The sequence below is a fragment of the Petromyzon marinus genome, chromosome 51, assembly GCF_048934315.1.
Source record: "Petromyzon marinus isolate PM22_M1 ecotype Great Lakes invasive population chromosome 51, UKy_Petmar_22M1.pri1.0, whole genome shotgun sequence".
Classification (NCBI taxonomy): Eukaryota; Metazoa; Chordata; class Hyperoartia; order Petromyzontiformes; family Petromyzontidae; genus Petromyzon; species Petromyzon marinus.
The window spans coordinates 6,963,110-6,983,173 of record NC_133717.1 but is presented as its reverse complement, the minus strand read 5'-3'; the positions used below and the strand labels follow the sequence as shown (position 1 = coordinate 6,983,173).

Genomic DNA, 20,064 nt, shown 5'->3' with positions numbered 1-20,064 from the left:
AACCACGTGTGTGGCAGTCACGGCGAACATCTGTTGGGTGAGTTGGGCCGAGCGGCAAAACGTGTCGGGTCACAGTCGCCGTCGTCATCACCGTCGTCGTCATCACCACCGTCATCATCATCACAGTCATCATCATCATCACAGTCATCATCATCATCATCACAGTCATCATCATCACAGTCATCATCATCACCGTCGTCATCATCACCATCGCCGTCATCACCACAGTCATCATCATCACAGTCGTCATCATCACAGTCGTCATCATCACAGTCATCATCATCATCACAATCATCATCACAGTCATCATCACAGTCGTCATCACCACAGTCGTCATCATCACAGTCATCATCATCATCACAGTCGTCATCACCACAGTCGTCATCATCATCACAGTCGTCATCATCACAGTCATCATCATCATCACAGTCGTCATCACCACAGTCGTCATCACCACAGTCGTCATCATCATCACAGTCGTCATCATCATCACAGTCGTCATCATCACAGTCATCATCATCACAGTCGTCATCATCATCACAGTCGTCATCACCACAGTCATCATCATCACAGTCGTCATCACCACAGTCGTCATCATCATCACAGTCGTCATCATCATCACAGTCGTCATCATCACAGTCGTCATCATCACAGTCGTCATCATCACAGTCATCATCATCACAGTCGTCATCATCACAGTCATCATCACAGTCATCATCACAGTCGTCATCATCATCACAGTCGTCATCATCACAATCATCATCACAGTCATCATCATCACAGTCATCACCACAGTCGTCATCATCACAGTCATCATCATCATCATCACAGTCGTCATCACCACAGTCATCATCATCACAGTCGTCATCATCATCACAGTCGTCATCATCACAGTCGTCATCATCACAGTCATCATCATCACAGTCGTCATCATCACAGTCATCATCACAGTCGTCATCATCATCACAGTCGTCATCATCATCACAGTCGTCATCATCATCACAGTCGTCATCATCATCACAGTCGTCATCATCATCACGACCACGCCAAGGGCCTCCCCGGTTCCCTGCGGTCCGAACGAGCCACGGCTGGGACGACCAGTCATGCAAAATCGATCCATTCCAATCAGCTCGATTAATCGAACCCAAAACATTCAAACGGACGACTTGGGTCGTCTGGTCGAGTACCCGGTGCCCCCTTTAAAAATGAAAGCGGTGGCAGCTCCCCCGCAACCCGCCCCCCCCCGTGCCACCCACGCCCAGCGCGGCGACGCGTGCGATGATGATGCCAACGATGTCACCAAGCCCAATCGTTCACCTCCCGTCCGGCGGCACACGTGCAGAGAGAGGTGAGGCTCCCCCCCCCCCAACTATATCCGTCTTATCCGATTAGATTGACCAATTGACGCGGTAATCTGAAGAGTGATGGATTAATTCATCTGTTATCGGCTGAATCGGTCACCTCGAGGGTAATCAAGTATTTAAGCAATAGGATTACAGCCCAGCTCTTTAATAAACGCCTCAACTCGACTCGCTACGATGGAAATGAATCGGAGATGGACCGCTGAGTGCAAGCACGAGTGGGGGTGGGGGGCGGGGGAAGTGGCGGCGCAGTGGTTAGCTCACTGCGCTATGGACCCGAGTTCGATCCCCAACATCGGTGGCGAGCGATGTCCAAGCCTCGCCTCCTGATCCCTTTCGCCAGCCCGTTGTGACCAGCATGGCAAAGTATGGTCAAACAAAACTCCTTTACAGATCAGGCGTGGAGGGGGTTAGGGCGGGTGTGGTGTTCATCCTGCGGTGGATTTACAAAGGCCCGTGAATTATAATTGTTACATATTTTATACTGTAAGTAAATCTCAAAGCAAAACAGGCAAAATATATTAAACACAAAAACCAAGACACGCCCGCCAATAACACAGCGGCCTTCAAAGAAACGACATTGTGCACGGCCGCTAACCCAGCAGCAGCAGCAGATGATTGTAGATATAAAATATATAAATGTGATTGCTTTACAGAGGAAGGACTGCCAATTGAACGTAAAGCAACACAAAAGGCCGCATGACAACACAACTATCCCCTTACTCTCAAAGCGTCGTTATCCAAAAAACGCAATCGCGTCACGGCTGGGCAACGTCGGCTTGGACCGTCAGAGCTGTAGAGGTGAGCTCTACAGCTCTTTCTTCAGAAGCGACCTGGCTATCGCCAACGAGAGCTCAACCGAAGCGGCTTATCGCGTGCAAATTAATAGCGGCCAAATACTCTGAACGCGTGTTGACGATTCAAAAATGTGGACGGAAAAAAATCGGGAGGGCCCGGCAAAAAAAATTCCCAAAATATGCAGGCACCAGGGTCGGGACTGAAAACCACGCCCCCATCTGTGCCAGGCGAGGTAGCGAGCATCTCGCAAGTGCGGCGCCCAAAAGCGAGTTTGTGCACAAAACGTGCATCTGCGACGTCCCGTTCCGTGCGAGTTCTGCAGCACGCGGTCCCTACGCGCAAGCGCCGGGGCGGACGCACCGGGCCCGTAGCCCAACCGGGAGAAAGAAAATACCGAAATGTATCCAAGCACATCATCCAAACAACGCTCGCCGAGCCGAGAGACGGGAGTCCGACGGCTCCCAGGTTTCCGTCACGCTCGCGCGCGCCGAGCGGCGGCCGCTTGGCCCTCCTCCAGCGGAGGCCAAGCGGCCAGCGCCGTCGTCTCCCTCTGGCGGAGAGGGCCCTGTGGAGGCCGCGGTGCGGTGCTGGTGGACTCTGGCGGTGGCGGTGATCATGACGTAGAAGTTGCAACGCGCGCAGTTTGTCGTTTTACCCCCTCCGTGAGTGAGAGAGGGAAACCACAGATGAGCCAGATCCAGTGGCAACAATTGCCCAGGCCCTGTGGTCCCATATGGAGATGTTTGGCGAACTCCAATAGCGAGTGTATATGATGATGATGATGACAGTGGTGGCAGCGGTGGTTTTGATGAAGGCGTTGGTCGTGGCGGTGATGGTGACGACGCTGGTGGTGGTGGTGGCGACGCTGGTGGTGGTGGTGGTGATGCTGGCGGTGGTGGCCTCCCTGCGCTACCGGGAGCCGCTGGAGAAGGCGGCGAGGCGAGCGAGGGTGCTGGAGGATACGCGGGGCCGCACGGATGGGTCAACCTCGGCAGACCGCCGCACCACCGGCTTGCGGCTCACACCGACACGATCACCGCCACTTCCACCACCGCTACTACCACCAACACCATCGCCTCCGTCGTTACCGGCGCCAGCGCCACCATCACCTCTTGTAGCACTACAACCGAAACCATTAACTCCAGCACCACCAGCACCACCACCACCACCATTCACACCGCCAGCGTCAGCGTCAGTGCCACCACCACCGCCACAACCATTGATGCGCTGTAAGAGCAGCAGCTTTGACCGTTTGCTGGCGCCGGCGTTGGGCTCCCCGGGTCCCTCCGGGCCTCCCCGCTCCCCGAGTCCCCGATCATCGCTGGGCCCTCGCAGGCGCTTCGCGCCGCGACTGGGAGGGGCCCCGGTTAGAGGCGGTGACCCCTCCGGTGGTGCCACCAATTTTCGAGGCTCGCCGCTCCGGATGGTACCGGAGGAGAGGGCCGACGGGTGGTGGAGCGGCGACGACGACGACAAGTCCGCCACGGAGGCGTCCCAGTCGCTCGCGCTCTCGTGAGCGTCGCCGGGTCCTCGTCCGCTGGATTGTCTATGTCCTCGGGCCGCTGTGCGATCATCAGCAGCAGCAGCAGCAGGCTTGCCGTGCCCGTGTACGCGAGGCTTGTTGCGCGTGTCACCCTCGTCGCGTCTATCAGCGTTATTGTGTCTATCAGCATCACCGTGTCCCTGTCCACCAGGTAGATTAGGTCCAAGCCGACCGGCGGCGGCGTGCCCGTGATCCTCGCCGCGTTCATACTGACCGGTCTCGCGACTCGCACGCGCCCCGGCGTGCCCCCGCGTCTCGTCCCGTCCATCGTCGCCGTCGCTCCGCCCGTCTCCGCCCTTCGCCGGCGAGCGGCTGAGCCGCGGCTTGCTCAGGAAGGCGAAGCGCGCCAACCTGCCGGGCGCCTCCCCCGACGTCCCCGCGTCGCCCACGGCGCCGGCGCGCCCGCCGCCGGCCCCTCCGGCCTTCGCCGCCCGCCCCCCGCCCCCGCGCCCGCCGCCCGCCCGCGAGCTCGGAGGTCTCGGCGTCTCGGCCTCGCGCTCGCAAGGGGCGGGCGCCGCCGCGGGCGAGGCGGGGGCCGGCGGGTCGAGACCCTCCAAGGGGGTGGAGGTCAGGGGCCATCCGCGGGGGTCGGGGGTCGGAGGGATGCCGTCCGGCGGGGAGGCGGACGAGTCCCCGGCGGCTGGCGCTCCGTCGTCCGCGGCTGACGGAGAAGCCTCCTCTCCGTCCCCCCCCCCGCCCTGCGAGCTCTTGAGGCTGGGGACACGGGAGCAGAGGAGATGCAGATGCCGGTTTGGATTCGAGGCCAAGAAGGCGTGCGGCCTAGGCTGGCAGGCCCTTGGACAGAGGGCCGGTGTCGAGGCCGGCAGAGGCCCCGTGGCCGAGGCTGCTGCTTAGGTTTGACCACGAGCAAGGCTCGCGCGCCGGTGCGCAAACCGCCAAACACTTTGCAATGTTTACATTTGGGGTTTTACAATGTTATTTCCGATTAAAATGTGTAATCGGTCAATAAAATAAGAGTGAAAGGTTTCCGAGACGGCTACGGTGAGCTTGGCATCGCACAACAACAACAACATCAACATCAACATCCTGGACGATAACGACGCCGACGATGCCGGTCACTACAGTGACGACAACAACGATGATGATGACGACGACGACGACAATGACTACATTGACGACGGCATCCATCATTGATGACGATGATGATTACACAGACGACAACAATGATGATGCTGACGACAAAGATGATGTTCATGACTACATTGACGACGGCAACCATGACGATGATGATGATTACATTGACAACGATGATGATGATTACATTGACAACAACGATGACGATGGTGACAACATTGACGACGACAACGACGACAACGACGACGACGATGGTGACAACACTGACGATGACAACCATGACGATGATGACAACATTGACGACGACAACGACGACAATGGTGACAACATTGACGACGACAACCATGACGATGATGATGGTGACAACACTGACGACGACAACCATGACGATGGTGACAACATTGACGACGACAACCATGACGATGATGATGGTGACAACACTGACGACGACAACCATGACGATGGTGACAACATTGACGACGACAACCATGACGATGATGATGGTGACAACACTGACGACGACAACCATGATGATGATGATGACAACATTGACGACGACAACGACGACGATGGTGACAACATTGACGACGACAACGATGACGACGACGATGGTGACAACACTGACGACGACAACCATGACGATGATGATGATGGTGACAACATTGACGACGACGACAACAACGACGACGATGGTGACAACACTGACGACGACAACACCGACGACGACGATGGTGACAACATTGACGACGACAACCATGACGATGATGATGATGGTGACAACATTGACGACGACGACAACAACGACGACGATGGTGACAACACTGACGACGACAACACCGACGACGACGATGGTGACAACATTGACGACGACAACCATGACGATGATGATGATGGTGACAACATTGACGACGACGACAACAACGACGACGATGGTGACAACATTGACGACGACAACCATGACGACGACGATGGTGACAACATTGACGACGACTACAGCGACGACGGCGACGACCGCGACGGCGACGACGGGCGCGCCCGTACCGGTGCAGCCGCTCGGTCTCCCCCCGCAGCAGGTCGTGCAGGCCGAGTCGGGCGAGCAGCACGTCGCACTGCGCCTGGTACTGCTGCACGGGGTCGTCGGGGAAGCAAGTGTGCAGCGCGTTCACCCCGGCGCCGCCCGTGAGCGCGCCGCCCTGCATGGACGTCTCCATGACCGACACCACCGTCACCGCGTCTTCCACCGTCACCACGCCGCGCAGCATGAGCCGCGCGTGCGCTGCGCGAGATGGAAGTATGGGGGGGGGGGGCGCGGGGCAGGGGGGCAGGTCATCGTAACCATGGTGATGATCGCGCCATGCCGTCGTGACAATGATGAGCGAGTCGTCGCGACGACAATTACTACGTCGTCTTAACAACAATGCAACGGGCACGGCCGATACGCATGGCACGGGTTAAACGGCGGGATGGGTTTAGGGATCGGCACCGTTTGAGACCACAGGACGAGTTTAAACTAAAACTATTTTTACTTTAACAGGCAAGGCCCAGCGAGCTCTACAGCCCTTTCTTCAGAAGCGACCTGGCCACAAATGATAGGCTCGACGAAGTGGCTTATCACGTGGACACTTGTAGCAGCAGACAAGTACTCTCAATGCGTGACGATGATTCTGGAGCAAAAAACCGGAGAACCCTGAGAAAAATCCACACGACCGCGGGGAGAGAGAGAGAGAGAGAGACACACGCAAACTCAGGCGTCAGTGTCGGGATCGAACCCACGACCTCCTGCACACCAGGCGAGGTAGTAAACATCTCACAGCCACCGCGGGGGGGGGGGGGGGGCGGGGGGGGCGGGGGGGGCGGGGGGGGCTCACCCTCGGCGAGACGCACGAGGCTTTCGAGCAGCCGCACGGTGGTGCGTGCGGCGCTGCGCGTGTCGCTGGCGCGCTGCAGCCGGTAGTACGCCGCCAGCACGCGGTTCGCATCGTCCGAAAGCTGCGGCTCGAGGGAGCGCGCCAGCCGGAAGTAGCAGCGCATGCGCTCCATTGGCCATATGCCCTCTGCGTCGCACGGGGGGGCGCCTACGTTGAGGGGGGGGGGGGGGGGGGGGGCGTTACCACGATCATCATTGCCGTCACCGCCGTCGTCAATATCTCATTCGATCTGCATTATAATAACCACCGTTGCCAAGTTCCTCGCCGTTACCATCATCTCTCGTCCGTGATGACTGCCATTATTCCCATCACCACGTTCATCACCGTTCTGTCCGTCATCATCACCGTCATCGTCAACGTCGTTATCATCGTCGTTTCACACGTCGTATGAGTAACAGTGCCGCGGGCGTCCCAAGCGGAGTGCAAGTTGCCCCTCGCCCACCCGCCCCCCCCCCCGTGCCACGCACAATAAATGAGGGGGCCCCGCAACGGGTTACTTCCGGGCCTCTGGAAATCTCCGGAAACCTCACGGCCTCCGATGACCCTCCCGGAACCTCCGGGCCTGCGGGGAAACCTCCCGCGCCATCGCGGGCAGCGCCGGCGACGCTCCCCCGGGGCTACCGCGGTTCTGCAGGATGAAGGAGGAGACGATACGGTCCCAGTCCTCGTTGCGCGCGTCCAGCAGCACGAGCACGAGGTCGAAGCGGCTGAGCAGCGGGCTGGCCAGCGCCACGCTCGAGCTCAGCGGCTCGCCGGCCTCCACGCGGCCCTTGGGGTTGGTCGCCGCCAGCACCGTGGTGCGCGTGCTCAGCTTGCAAACCAGCCTGGCGGGGGGCGGGGGGGCGGGGGGGCGGGGGGGCGGGGGGCGCCATCGTCACGGTGTTATCGTCGTCCGCGTCGCCGTCGTTCTCAACGTCGGCATCGACGCCATCGCCACCATCCCCGATGAGCTTCACCACCGTTAGCTTCATCGTCGCCGTTATCGGGCACGGTCCACGGTTCAGCCACCGTGTTCCATGTGCCCCATGTACACAGCGTGTGCCCCGTGTCCTCGTGTCTCGTTCATGTCTCCCATGTCTCCCGTATCCCCGTGTCTCCCATATCCCGTGTCTCCCGTGTCTCCCGTATCTCCCGTATCCCCCATGTCTACCATATATATGTGTGTTCCATGTCTTGCTTAGCCGCATGTCTCCCGTATCCCCATATCTCCCGTACCTCCCATATCCCCGCGTCTACCATATCTACGTGTGTTGCATGTCTCGCGTATCCCCCTGTACACATCCCCGCGCGTCCGTGGACATCTCCGCGCGACGTCTCCGCGTGTGTCCTCTGACCCGGCCTTGGCGACGCTGATGCTTTGCTGCTCCATCGCCTCGTGCACGCTGGCCCGGTCGTGCTCGCGGATGCTGCTGAACTCGTCGATGCAGCAGAGGCCCCCGTCGGCCAGCACCAGAGCGCCGGCCTCGAGGCCCCAGTCGCCACCGTCGCGCACGGCCGCCACCGTCAAACCTGGGCCCGCACCCACAACCGCCAATGACAAAGATCCCCCGCGTAGCCTCACAAGACTGTCGGGGCAAGTGCTGTTGGCGCACTGAGCTCTATGCAGCTATTTTTCAGGAGCAACCTGGCCAGAAATGATAGCGAAACCAAGTGACTCATCACCATGTGTACATTTATAGCAGCCAAATACTCGAAACGCGTGACGCTGATACTGCATGTGGAGGGAAAAGACCGGAGGACCCGGAGTTAACATCTCCTAGCCACCGTGATGATGATGATGAGACGCGCAAACTCCAAATATAGTCAGGCTTTAGGGTCGGGATCGAAGCCCCGACCTCCTGTATACCAGGCGAGGTAGTTAACATCTCCTAGCCACCGTGATGATGATGATGATGAGAGAGACGCACAAACTCCAAATATACAGCAGCAGGGTCAGGGTCGGGAGTCGACCCCCGGTCTGCAACAAACGCCAGTGGCTGGCATTGGCCGAGCAGACGGTCGGGGTCAGGGGTCATCCCTTTGCCGTCGACCGCGAGCGGTGGGGAAGCGAGGGGCCGGTGGGGAGCGGAGTCCGCACCGGCGCTGGTGGAGCCGATGCCGGTGGTGAGCACGGAGCGCGGCGTGATCTTGGCCGCGTACTTCAGCAGCTGCGATTTGCCGGTGCCGGGGTCTCCCACGAGCAGCAGGTGGGGCTCACCTGTGGGGCGAGAATGTCGCCAAATTGGATTCAAGCGTGACGAGGGGCGACGACGTTTTGCGACAATCAGATAAGATGCCATCAGGGCCAAGCGCGTGAATTGCACGCCGAAATATCAAATAGACGAGAAATGTTCTGTACAAAGTAATGTACAATGTAAAGTACAATATAATGTACAATGTAATAAAAATGTACAATGTACATTACAGCGCAGCTCCGGAGTGGCATGCTGCGTGGGTCTTTAAGGGACGTCCGTTATTAAGGAGCGGCTGCCGCCGCCACCACCACCACCACCACCGTCTCTTATTCACCACGCAGAACGTTGCGCCTCTTGAAACATTCAGGATTTGTTTTCGCGAAATCGACAAGAATTGTCTCTTCTTGTTATTTCGGTTGCCAAGCCCCCCTGGTCTAAACGGGGAGTGGCGCTCAGGCGTCCTCACCTCTCACGCGAGTGCCCGACGGGTCAACGCGTGCGACCCCGCCGGCGAGCACCAGGGCGACCGCCAGTTTCACCACGTACATGCCGAACACCTGCGGGCACAGGCTGGCCAGGATCACATTTCTACCTGCGCACGCGCACACACGCACACACACACATACGCACACACACACGCGCACACACACACACACACACGCGCACACGCACACGCGCACGCACGCACGCGCGCACGCGCGCACGCGCACACGCACACACACACACGCGCACAAGCACGCGCACATACGCGTACACGCACACACGCACACACGCGCACACACACGCGCACACGCACGCACACACACACGCACAAAGGTAAATTAAGGGTATACCATCCCGATGATTCCTGACAAGGATTACATCATCCCGGCTGAAATCTCGCAAATCCGCCTGGCACACGGTGATATCATTGTTCATACCGCTGATGATAATGATGATAATTGATCATGATGATGAAGGATCAATAATGATGATGATGGATCAATGATGAAAAACAATGAAGATGATTGTGCCGACGACTCAATAATGATGATGACTCAATAATGATGATGACTCAATAATGATGATGATCACTCAATGATGATGACGATGATGACGATGATGACGATGATGGCTCAATGATGATGATGACGATTATTCAATAATGATGACTCAATAATGATGATGATTACTCAATAATGATGATGACTCAATGACTCAATGACGATGATGATGATGATTCAATAATGATGACTCAATAATGATGATTACTCAATAATGATGATGACGATGATGGCTCAATCATGACAACGCTCATCACGATGACGACGACTCAACGCCGATGCCTCGACGATGACAAAAGACGACACCGACGACGACGCCGCCGGCCACAGCGGAGCCTCAGGGCGCCTCTCCGCCCCGCGACTCCCCCACCTGCCAGCGGGTTGTGGGCGAACCCCTCCCAGAATTCCTGCACCGCGCGGCGCTCCTCCTCGCCCAGCTCCACCCCGAGCCCCGTGCCATCGTTTGCCACCTCCAGGTGGTTCGCTCGCAGCACCAGCTCCAGGTCGCAGCGGGAGCCGGGGACCAGCGGGCGCCAGCGCTGGGTCACCACGCCGCACACCGTCACGTCGTCCCCTGCGTCGCGCAAAGACAGAGATGCCCCCCTTGCAGCCTTGACGAGACTTTTGAGGCCCCGGTGCCGTTCGCGAGCGGCGTCTATGAAGGTGTTACTGGTTGACCGAGATGGCTGGGTCACGCGCACGCACGCACGCACGCCATCTGGGACAGACAGGAGCTAGACGGAGCGTTCCACCACAGGTCCCTGAGTGATGGCGACGGTTTAGGGATGCATTCTTACAGCAATCGATGGGTTAGGGACGACGCTGACGACGACGACGAATGAATTAATGAACTATTTAACCAACGAGTGAATGGGCTGCCACGCTCTACCCTACCGGATTTACAGGTGTCCACCAAATCATCCTCCAGCACCACCACCATGGAGCGGGGGATGGTGCCCATGGCCAGCTTCTGGACCTGCGCGTCGCACGGTGAGACACATTCACCCCGTGTCACCCCGCACACACCACCCGCTCGCTCGCCCACCCGTCTCAATCCACCGGCGGACGATGACCTCCCCCACGCCGTGCGGGTCGTGGGGGTCGGTTTCTCCGTTCCTCGCCACGGCGGTCAGCACGGGTTGGCGAAGGCGGGGAGCGTGCAGGGCACAGCACTAAGTGGTTTTCCTGCACTCTGCTGAGCGCATGTCAGGCGGTCCCACGGTCGCCTATGACAACCGAAAACTCCGCTGTGTCGTGCAGCTCTCACCACCCAGCGGGACCCCCCCCGCCCACCCCCCCCCCCCCGTACAACTCACGTGAGGAATTGTGCCTTTTCCCCGAGTTTATCCCGATCGAGCTATCGAGCGTCGTGTCTTCGCAAGGCGAAGATTCCACGCGGCAAATCTTGCCGAGCGGCGCATCGGCCCTCCGTGTTAGGGGACGGCCCATGGAAGCGGGTATCACAGAGCTACCTTTGAGAGCCCCTTCTTCAGTGACCTCTGGTGCACACACAGCGTCCTTCTCACCCACCCTGCCACGTGAAAGTAATGCTCGTCCGTGTGACAGTCAAAGCGACATTTTAAATTCTCAGAATTTTTGCAAAAATTCATAGCAGAACAAATGTGTTGTGGTAATTGGTGACCAGGCTGTACGCTTACCTTGCACCACCAAGATTCAAATCGCCACAGGTGATTAAATCTTTACAAATATCAATTATCTTGCATCTTAAATCTCCTGGCAGTCCCGGCAGACACCGGGCTGACCCACTTCTCTTCCAGTCTATGGATCTCTGTGCGAGTCTCTTAGCTGCTGCGCGAGTCTATGTATGTATGCGGGTGCGTGTGCGTTTAACTTCTTTCGCACCGTACTTCGCCAACCGTGCTAATCGGAGGTGCGGGGGGAAGGACAACAAACTGAACACAAAAAAACTGTTCTAAATAAATTCGTTTTCTATTTAAAAGTGCATAGCTCCAGTCGTTTCCTAATATCAGAAGAGCGTTCCAGACGGCCGCAGAAGTGCAACTTAAAGCGCACGATGCAGCGACCGTCTTCGTCCGATGGTTAACCAAAAGCCGCTGCAACGATGACCAGGGTTTCTATATAAGCCTATGGGTTTATGGATCACTTTAACCTTGTGGGTTTCTACACGAACCTATATATGGCTCACTCTGTACGTCTGTGGGTTTCTAAACGGGTCTATAGGTCTCCATGCGAGTCTGCGGATCTCTACGCAAGTCATTGGCGACCGGGCCGACAGCATCAACCCACTCCGCTCGCAACCCGCAATTCAGCCACGGGCAAACGAACACCCGGAATGGAACCCAGACCCTCGACGTCTCTGCCATCTGAGCCACCCGGTCCACGGTGGGACCGCCCTCCCGGCGCCGAGCGCGGCGGCAAGGCGTGGACACCAACGCAAACCTGCTCCTGTATCTTGACCTCCTGGTAGTCGCGGCAGACGCCCGGCTGGCCCCCTTCTCCGCCGACGCCGGTGAACCTGGTGGAGCGGCAGGCGGGCGCGGCGGGGCAGGCGGCGGGGGCCGACAGGCCGTGGAAGGTCTCGAGCTCGGCGCGCACCGGGAATCGCCGGCCGCAGGCGAGGCACGCGAAGGTCCGCTCGTGCTCCAGCAGCCGGGTGGCGCCGGTGCGGATCACGGTGCCCGAGACGCGCAGCAGGCGGCCCGCGTCCGACGCCAGCGGCAGGCGCTCGCGGCTCAGCTCGGGGCACTGCGGGAGACCTGTGGCCGAGGAAACCGCGATCATGATGATCAGGGGCGGCGGCGGTCAGGTTGTCCGCACCGGACCTGCGGACGCGGAGATTGCCGGTTCGATTCTATTTCCCCGTGCGCGGTGGCTGAAACAATGTGCGAGTTCGATAAATAACCCCCTCCCACCCCCCCCCCATCTCCCTGTTCACCAACACGACCAGCAAAGACAAAGATGCCCCCGTATCGACTTTAACAGACTGTAGGGGCAAGTGCTGTTAGCGAGTAGCACCTACGAAGGCCGGCACGGTGCACGAGGGGGTGGGTGGCGAGCACCACGCCCGGCCGCCTTTGTCTCCCCCGTGGCGATGTTTACACACCGCAACCAGGTACTCATGTATGGCTGAGTCGACCTAGGGGAGGCCCGGGACCGGTTCAGATAATCGTCACCGGTGTTGGCCGTGAGCGGGACCCGAACCCGGGTCGCCGGGTTCATAGCGCAGCGCGACAACCGCTACACCGCTACACCACGGCCACCGCCACGGCGTACCGGTGAACCTCGCGTGCACGTTGGGCTTGACGGACAGCGCGGCGGCGCCGCCGCCGCCGCCGCCGTCGTCGACCCCCGCCCGGCGCGCGAGCAGCGCCGCCTGCGCGCGCGCCAGCGCCTCGTCGCACGCGGGCAGCAGCAGCGAGGGCAGCGCCAGCACGCTCTCGCCCAGCGCCATGTCGCTCTCCAGGAGGGCCATGGCGTCGAGCAGCACGGGGTAGTGCCGCGCGGCGCCGGCGGGGGCGCGCAGCACGCGCAGCAGGTCGGCGCCGTGGTGCTCCAGGGCGTAGGCCTCCATGGCCCGGCCCAGCTGCTCCAGCCGCTCGGCCTCCATGGCCCCAGCGGTGGAGGAGGAGGAGGAGGAATTCCCTGCGGGGGGGGGGGCCGTGGTAGGTTGGTGTAGACGAGTGAGCTTCTGGCAGGGTTCAAAGCAGGAATCAATGTAAACTAAAGCTGATACCGACACACTCGAAACGTATTGCTGCAGGAAGGATGCCGCAGCTAAGCTGGTCCTCAAAGAGTGACCAGCGTAAAGATAAGGAAGCTGGCACTATTTGGACGCATGCATCGCGAGGACAACAGCAAGGGAGACCTCACAGAGAGTGGCTTGACGATGACATGAGAGATTGGTGCCAGAAAGATGTGGCCACTGCTTGATCATAGTGGCACAAGACAGAGGAAAGCGAAAACAAATGACGAAATGTACACTGGACACCTACGGGATAACTGCCCACAGATCGCGATGACGATGATGATTAAGTAAACTATTTGTAGTTAACCAGGTAAGGCCCACTTTTTTCAAAAGTGACTTGGCCACAAACGAAATGGATTATCACGTGGACATGTCAAGCAGCCAGACAGTCCTAAGGCACGTTGTTGATTCTAAATGTGGAGGGAAAACCTGGAAGACCCGGAGAAAAATCCACGCGACCACGGGGAGAGAGACACGCAAACTCCAAATATACAGCAGGAGTCAGGGTCGGCATCGAACCCACAATCTCCAGTATACCAGGCGAGGTAGTTAACATGTCCTAGCCACCGTGATGGTGATGATGATGAGAGAGAGACACGCAAACTCTAAATATACAGCAGGAGTCAGGGTCGGCATCGAACCCACAATCTCCTGTATACCATGCGAGGTAGTTAACATCTCCTAGCCACCGTGATGATGATGATGAGAGAGAGAGACACGCAAACTCCAAATATACAGCAGGAGTCAGGGTCAGGATCGAAACCACGATCTCCCGTATACCAGGCGAGGTAGTTAAGTCTGGTGAAGAATCATTCAACATTCCCCATGTCCGAAATGGCGTGAATTAAAATAATCATTATATTATGGTAATAAGTAATAGATGGCCTATTGAGACCAAGTTACGTGGTGGCGATGCCAAACCCGTCAACCCCTTATCAGTGCCCTACCTTATTACAGACCAATTCAGACCTCATTAGTCACTCCGTGCCCTTAGGCTACACCGATTTAAAACCTTTTAAAACAGTCTGCCTCAACAGCAGGCCAAGATTTTCCACTTGATGAAGGACGCTTGTGTTGCGCCCGAAACGTCGAACTTTATTTTCTTTTCTACCGACGTGACTTTACCGAAAGAACAAAGAGTGTGGATTCCTGCAGTCAAGAAAGCTTCAAATCATCATTAAATGCTATAGAATACTCACTACAGTCTAGAGTAATCACTACAGTCTAGACTACTCACCACAGTCTAGAGTAATCACTACAGTCTAGAGTAATAACTACAGTATATAGAGTAATCACTACAGTCTAGAGTGATCACCACAGTCTAGAGTAATCACGACAGTCTAGAGTACTCACTACAGTCTAGAGTACTCACCACAGTCTAGAGTAATCACCACAGTCTAGAGTAATCACTACAGTCTAGAGTAATCACTACAGTATGTAGAGTAATCACCACAGTCTAGAGTACTCACTACAGTCTAGAGTACTCACTACAGTCTAGAGTAGTCACCACAGTCTAGAGTAATCACCACAGTCTAGACTACTCACCACAGTCTAGAGTAATCACTACAGTCTAGAGTAATCACTACAGTATATAGAGTAATCACTACAGTCTAGAGTAGTCACCACAGTCTAGAGAAATCACTACAGTATATAGAGTAATCACTACAGTCTAGAGTAATCTCTACAGTCTAGCGTAATCACTACAGTATAGACTACTCACTACAGTCTAAAGTAATCACCACAGTATATACAGTAATCACCACAATCTAGAGTAATCACCACAGTCTAGAGTAATCACCACAGTATATAGAGTAATCACCACAGTCTAGAGTGATCACCACAGTCTAGAGTAATCACGACAGTCTAGAGTACTCACTACAGTCTAGAGTAATCACCAGTCTAGAGTACTCACCACAGTCTAGAGTAATCACTACAGTCTAGAGTAATCACTACAGTATGTAGAGTAATCACCACAGTCTAGAGTACTCACTACAGTCTAGAGTAGTCACCACAGTCTAGAGTAATCGCCACAGTCTAGACTACTCACCACAGTCCAGAGTAATCACTACAGTCTAGAGTAATCACTACAGTATATAGAGTAATCACTACAGTCTAGAGTAGTCACCACAGTCTAGAGTAATCACTACAGTATATAGAGTAATCACTACAGTCTAGAGTAATCTCTACAGTCTAGAGCAATCACTACAGTCTAGAGTAATCACTACAGTCTAGAGTAATCACTACAGTATAGACTACTCAGTACAGTCTAGAGTAATCACCACAGTCTAGAGTAATCACCATAGTCTAGAGTACTCACTACAGTCTAGAGTAATCACTACAGTATATAAAGTAATAATTACAGTCTATAGTAATCACCACAGTCTAGAGTAATCACCAGTCTAGAGTAATCACTACAGTCTAGACTACTCAGTACAGTCCAGAGTAATCACTACAGTCTAGAGTAATCACTACAGGCTAGAGTAATCACTACAGTCTAGAGTAATCGCTACAGTTTATAGAGTAATCACGACAGTCTAGAGTAATCACCACAGTCTAGAGTACTCACCACAGTATATAGAGTAATCACCAGAGTCTAGAGTAATCACTACAGTCTAGAGTAATCACCACAGTATATAGAGTAATCACCACAGTCTAGAGTGATTACCACAGTCTAGAGTAATCACGACAGTCTAGAGTACTCACTACAGTCTAGAGTAATCACCAGTCTAGAGTACTCACCACAGTCTAGAGTACTCACTACAGTCTAGAGTAATCACTACAGTCTAAAGTAATCACGACAGTATGTAGAGTAATCACCACAGTCTAGAGTACTCACTATAGTCTAGAGTACTCACTACAGTCTAGAGTAGTCACCACAGTCTAGAGTAATCACTACAGTATACAGAGTAATCACTACAGTCTAGAGTAATCTCTACAATCTAGAGCAATCACTACAGTCTAGAGTAATCACTACAGTCTAGAGTAATCACTACAGTATAGACTACTCAGTACAGTCTAGAGTAATCACCACAGTCTAGACTACTCAGTACAGTCTAGAGTAATCACTACAGTCTAGACTACTCAGTACAGTCTAGAGTAATCACTACAGTCTAGAGTAATCACCACAGTCTAGAGTAGTCACCACAGGCTAGAGTAATCACTACAGTCTATAGTAATCACTACAGTATATAGAGTAATCACTACAGTCTAGAGTACTCACTACAGTCTAGAGTAATCACCACAGTCTAGAGTACTCACTACAGTCTAGAGTAATCACTACAGTCGAGAGTACTCACTACAGTGTATAGAGTAATCACCACAGTCTAGAGTAATCACTACAGTCTAGAGTAATCACTACAGTATATAGAGTAATCACTACAGTCTAGAGTAATCACCACAGTCTAGAGCAATCACTACAGTCTAGAGTAATCACTACAGTCTACAGTAATCACTACAGTATATAGAGTAATCCCCACAGTCTAGAGTAATCACCACAGTCTAGAGTAATCATTACAGTCTACAGCAATCACTACAGTATATAGAGTAATCCCCACAGTCTAGAGTAATCACTACAGTCTAGAGTTATCACCACAGTCTAGAGTAACCACTACAGTCTAGAGTAATCACCACAGTCTATAGTAATTACCACAGTCTAGAGTAATCACCACAGTCTATAGTAATCAATACAGTCTAGAGTAATCACCACAGTATATAGAGTAATCACCACAATCTAGAGTACTCACCACAGTCTAGAGTAATCACCACAGTCTAGAGTAATCACCACAGTCTAGAGTGATCACCACAGTCTAGAGTAATCACTACAGTCTAGAGTACTCACTACAGTATATATAGTAATCACTACAGTCTAGAGTAATCACCACAGTCTAGAGCAATCACTACAGTCTAGAGTAATCACTACAGTCTACAGTAATCACTACAGTATATAGAGTAATCCCCACAGTATAGAGTAATCACCACAGTCTAGAGTAATCATTACAGTCTACAGCAATCACTACAGTATATAGAGTAATCCCCACAGTCTAGAGTAATCACTACAGTCTAGAGTTATCACCACAGTCTAGAGTAACCACTACAGTCTAGAGTAATCACCGCAGTCTATAGTAATTACCACAGTCTAGAGTAATCACCACAGTCTATAGTAATCAATACAGTCTAGAGTAATCACCACAGTATATAGAGTAATCACCACAATCTAGAGTACTCACCACAGTCTAGAGTAATCACCACAGTCTAGAGTAATCACCACAGTCTAGAGTGATCACCACAGTCTAGAGTAATCACTACAGTCTAGAGTACTCACTACAGTCTAGAGTAATCACCACAGTATATAGAGTAATCACCAGTCTAGAGTAATCACCACAGTCTAGAGTAATCACTACAGTCTAGAGTAATCACCACAGTCTAGAGTAATCACGACAGTCTAGAGTAATCACCACAGTCTAGAGTAATCACTACAGTCTAGAGTAATCATTACAGTCTATAGTAATCACTACAGTCTAGAGTAATCACCGCAGTCTAGAGTACTCACTACAGTCTATAGTAATCACTACAGTCTAGAGTACTCGCTACAGTCTAGAGTAATCACCACAGTCTAGAGTAATCACTACAGTCTAGAGTAATCACTACAGTATGTAGAGTAATCACCACAGTCTAGAGTACTCACTACAGTCTAGAGTACTCACTACAGTCTAGAGTAGTCACTACAGTCTAGAGTAATCACCACAGTCTAGACTACTCACCAGTCTAGAGTAATCACTACAGTCTAGACTACTCAGTACAGTCCAGAGTAATCATTACAGTCTAGAGTAATCACAACAGGCTATAGTAATCACTACAGTCTAGAGTAATCACTACAGTATATAGAGTAATCACCACAGTCTAGAGTAATCACCACAGTCTAGAGTACTCACTACAGTCTAGAGTAATCACCACAGTCTAGAGTAATCACTACAGTCTAGAGAAATCACTACAGTAAATAGAGTACAGTATATAGAGTGATCACTACAGTGTATTACTCTATAGACTGTACTGAGTAGTCTAGACTGTGGTGATTACTCTAGACTGTAGTGATTACTCTAGACTGTAATGATTACTCTAGACTGTGGTGATTACTCTATACTGTGGTGATTACTCTAGACTGTAGTGATTGCTCTAGACTGTAGAAATTACTCTATATACTGTAATCACTACAGTATATAGAGTAATCACTACAGTATATAGAGTACTCACTACAGTGCAGAGTAATCACTACAGTATATAGAGTAATCACTACAGTCTAGAGTAATCACTACAGTATATAGAGTAATCACTACAGTCTATAGAGTAATCACTACAGTCTAGAGTAATCACTACAGTCTAGAGTAATCACTACATTATATATAGAGTAATCACTACAGTATATAGAGTACAGTAATCACTACAGTGTAGACTACTGTACTCACGCTGGAGTCGGAACGAATTTTGGCGCCCTCGCGCGGTCCCGGGTCCGGGCGGAAACGCGCGGCGCGTGAGCTCGGCGCGCGAAGGGTTCCGGCCTATTCAAAAGAAACAGATAACCTCAAGGTGATGACGGTGGAGAGAGAGGATGGTGATGGAGAGAGATGATGATGGTGATGGAGAGAGATGATGGTGGTGATGGAGAGAGATGATGATGGAGAGAGATGATGATGGTGATGATGGAGAGATGATGGTGATGGAGAGAGATGATGATGGTGGTGATGGAAAGAGATGATGGTGATGATGATGATGGAGAGAGACGATGATGGTGATGGAGAGAGATGATGATGGTGGTGATGGAGAGAGATGATGGTGGTGATGGAGAGATGATGGTGATGGAGAGAGATGATGGTGGTAATGATGGAGAGAATGGTGGTGATCATGGAGAGGGATGATGGTGGTGATGGAGAGAGATGATGGTGATGATGGAGAGAGATGATGATGGTGGTGATGGAGAGAGATGATGGTGGTGATGGAGAGAGATGATGATGGAGAGAGATGATGGTGGTGATGGAGAGAGATGATGGTGATGACGGAGAGAGATGATGATGGTGGTGATGGAGAGAGATGATGGTGGTGATGGAGAGAGATGATGATGGAGAGAGATGATGGTGGTGATAGAGAGAGATGATGATGGACAGAGATGATGGTGGTGATGGAGAGAGAGATGATGATGATGGAGAGAGAGATGATGGTGATGGAGAGAGATGATGGTGGTGATGGACATATGGAGAGATGATGATGGAGAGAGATGATGATTATGGTGATTGAGAGAGCCGATGATGATGATGGAGAGAGTTAATGATGGTGATGAAGAGAGATGATAATGGTGATGGAGAGAGATGATGATGGTGATGAGAGATGATGTGGTGTTGGAG

The 20,064-nt window shown here is 53.4% G+C and overlaps 1 protein-coding gene across 1 annotated transcript; it reads right to left on the bottom strand.

Moving 5' to 3' along the window:
- Positions 1-1,413: 1,413 nt before the first annotated feature.
- MCM9 (minichromosome maintenance 9 homologous recombination repair factor) lies at positions 1,414-19,591 on the bottom strand. Its single transcript, XM_032973531.2, has 12 exons — positions 19,132-19,591; positions 13,198-13,566; positions 12,364-12,680; positions 10,837-10,918; positions 10,313-10,516; positions 9,366-9,491; positions 8,803-8,922; positions 8,060-8,234; positions 7,347-7,549; positions 6,666-6,872; positions 5,839-6,073; positions 1,414-4,416 (listed from the first exon to the last, which is right to left on the bottom strand). The coding sequence occupies exons 2-12, from the start codon at positions 13,529-13,531 to the stop codon at positions 3,069-3,071; spliced, it is 3,351 nt and encodes a 1,116-aa protein (XP_032829422.1). The 5' UTR covers positions 13,532-13,566; positions 19,132-19,591; the 3' UTR covers positions 1,414-3,068.
- Positions 19,592-20,064: the final 473 nt, after the last annotated feature.

What these genes read in the sequence shown, in the direction of transcription:
- MCM9 (XM_032973531.2), bottom strand. Translation starts at nt 13,531, where the DNA reads ATGGAGGCCGAGCGGCTGGAGCAGCTGGGCCGGGCCATGGAGGCCTAC. An exon ending in GGTGGACACCTGTAAATCCG is followed by an intron (nt 10,517 to 10,836) that starts GTAGGGTAGAGC and finishes TGCGCGACGCAG; the next exon opens with GGGACGACGTGACGGTGTGC. An exon ending in ATCAGCGTCGCCAAGGCCGG is followed by an intron (nt 7,550 to 8,059) that starts GTCAGAGGACAC and finishes GCCCCCCGCCAG; the next exon opens with GCTGGTTTGCAAGCTGAGCA.